The sequence below is a fragment of the Orussus abietinus genome, unplaced genomic scaffold (genome assembly GCF_000612105.2).
Source record: "Orussus abietinus isolate OABI.00-Male unplaced genomic scaffold, Oabi_2.0 scaffold592, whole genome shotgun sequence".
Lineage (NCBI taxonomy): Eukaryota > Metazoa > Arthropoda > Insecta > Hymenoptera > Orussidae > Orussus > Orussus abietinus.
In genome coordinates this window covers 7423-10148 of record NW_019394750.1, presented here as the reverse complement: position 1 = coordinate 10148, position 2726 = coordinate 7423, and the positions used below count along the sequence as shown (strand labels likewise).

The window sequence follows — 2726 nt, the reverse complement described above, 5'->3', positions numbered from 1 at the left end:
ACGAATGGGTTGAGCTCGCAATGTATAATTATAACTCTAGCGTTCACGAAGGAACAAAACATACTCCTTACGAACTAGTTTTTGGAAAAATAGCCCGACTGCCCTCAGAAGAACCCCCTCTACCCGAAGAAAGCATTCCCACGTATCATGATTACCTTACCCAATTGATAACTCAACTCCATACCTTAAGAAGTTTAGCCACACAAAATTTAGTAACAGCCAAAGTGAAATCGAAGGAGTATTACGACCGCAAAATAAACCCGCAAAATTTCAAAGTAGGAGACTTCGTGTTCCTATTGAGGGGGACAAAACCCGGAATGTTTGACAACCATTACACAGGGCCCCACGAAATCCTGGAAATCTTGGACACAGGCAATATTAGAATCAAAATAAAGAAAAATACACGCATAGTACACGCAAACAGGCTACGGTACTCTCATGTTAGACAAGAAGCATAACGCTCGTCACATATCTACCTTCCAGATGATGCAGGAAGCAACAGTTACGTCGATACTAGGATTAACGACAGTCATCGCCCTCACCCACGCCATGATAGGATACGATTGCGGATCAAGGTCAACGAATATCACCACGTTATCACTCCTAGATGTTGGAGAATGCAACTTCCCACAACGAGATGTAAATGTCACAAGAACCTGCATCCAGTTGTTACAAATTAACGAATTCAACTCAGTGCACGTCAGACAGTGCAAAATCGAGGTGGACCGAACCGTTCGGAAATGCGGAATGTTTTCTCACACCATGGACGTTCGAAACGGAAAACATGTCTACGTAGAAGATGTGTCATGGGACACATGTATTAATATGCACTTATACGGCAGAGCTCAATTAGGACATACAACAGTTTCGGGAATTAAAGCCAACCAAACCACAACCAGACCAATTACACTGGCAGGATCTATCGACGAAAATGGAAATTGTAGAGGTACATCCTATTCCGACCCATACGGAAGTTGGGACGACGCTTTCGTACTGAGCTCCATAAAAATAACCCTGCGAGATTATAACGCAGCGGTGAACCTAGATACCAACAAAGTATACCTAAAATCCGGAGCCACCTGCGGAATGATGAGCGGACAATGTACAGATTTCGAAGGAGGAAGCACGTTTTGGAGCCCTGTCCCGACAGATGCCTGTTCATTTCGGAAGTATGGAGTATTGTACGAAGGACTAGCGGACAAGATCAACAGTCACGATGCGGAAAACAACCAAGTGATGTACTCGTTGATAACCAAGGATGTCACATTTGCCCTAACGTCAAGATCAAATTTGAAGGTCTGCGGATACACTCTGGTCAGAACAGAACACCCAAAACTCCTGATTTTCGAAACAACGAAAGGGGATACATTCATTCCCAAAGTAAAAATCGATGTCGCCAATTTGGATATCTTTACCTATGTTAACTCTAAATTTATATTCGTCGAAAAGCATATCCGGACGCAGGTCCAACAACTTTATTGGGATGTGTTGACACAAAAATGCAATCTGGAACGGGATGTGCTGAAAAATTCCTTATCCATCGCGACACAAGCACCGGACGAATTTGCGTACCAACTGATGAAGGGTCCTGGATATATGGCAGTTGTGGCCGGAGAAGTAGTTCATATTATAAAATGTATACCCGTAGATACCAAGGTACAGCAAACAGGGTTGTGCTATAACGAACTACCAGTCCGGATAGAAAATGCAACATTTTTCTTAAAACCACGGACATTCAACCGACTAGTACTCCTACATGGACCTACCGAAGCCCAGGAGCCCTGGCCACCAGTGGCATATACGACGAGAGCGAACTCGAGGAACTAAGGGACCACATCATGTTTCCTGCGGAGCGCCCAGCAGTACTCAATACCGTAGCCAGAGGAATCATGGGCCAGCCCGTTGTCCTACCGAGCGGCTCCATCTCTAACCTTCTGGATGAAACCACCCTAAATAGAATTGTTGAGAGTGCTTGGGATAAGACATGGGACAAATTTGTAAAATTCGGAAATCTGAGCGCCGGCCTAATTGGTGTCATTATTGTTATACGAGGCATAAAATTGCTGATGGATACTATAATCCATGGATATGCCCTGCATACGGTATACGGATGGTCCCTCTATCTCATTGGGGCTATATGGGATTCTGTAACCCACCTCCTTTTAGTACTGGGGAAAAGACCACCCAAACCTGTTCCACCAAGATCAGATGCAACTGCTAACCTGAGTCAGGACATAGCACTAACCGAGCAATTTATATCTGCGTCGCAGGAATCAGCACCGTTATACCCCGCGGTAGCACTAGAAAAGGAAAGACCGAGCGTCACCGATCCCAATCAAACACAATCAAATACACCTTCGTTTTTCTTCCTAAAACCATAAACGACGCGATGCACGACAACTCAGCACTAAGGAACATATATATTACGCAGGAGAAGCAGCTGAAAATGCCCGTGAGACACGGACTGGATGGCANACAGTCAACTAGAATGGATTGTGCGGTCTGGAAATCCAGACTTCGCCGATCTGACGGCCCATCAATTACACGGTAAGCGTATGTGCTCTGATCACTTTCAGATTTTTTATTTTTATTTATTCACAATTTTATATGTATTTTTAAATGATATCACATACCTTTGTAGCTAAATATTGCACACCAGGAGCTTCATTTAAGAATCGTTCAACATTTTGCGACGATAGAGTTTAAGATTTCTTGCTTCGAAATCC

General features: G+C 43.9%; 1 protein-coding gene across 1 annotated transcript; it reads left to right on the top strand.

Annotated features, from left to right (window-relative positions):
• The first annotated feature begins 379 nt into the window (after positions 1-379).
• LOC111674084 lies at positions 380-2381 on the top strand. Its single transcript, XM_023433162.1, has 2 exons — positions 380-1670; positions 1748-2381. Exons 1-2 carry the CDS (start codon positions 439-441, stop codon positions 2379-2381), a joined length of 1866 nt encoding a protein of 621 aa, XP_023288930.1. The 5' UTR covers positions 380-438.
• Positions 2382-2726: the final 345 nt, after the last annotated feature.

Coding starts and splice junctions, on each gene's coding strand:
- LOC111674084 (XM_023433162.1), top strand. CDS start 439: ATGTTAGACAAGAAGCATAACGCTCGTCACATATCTACCTTCCAGATG. Junction 1,671..1,747: donor ACCAAGGTACAGCAAACAGG/GTTGTGCTATAA, acceptor TCAACCGACTAG/TACTCCTACATGGACCTACC.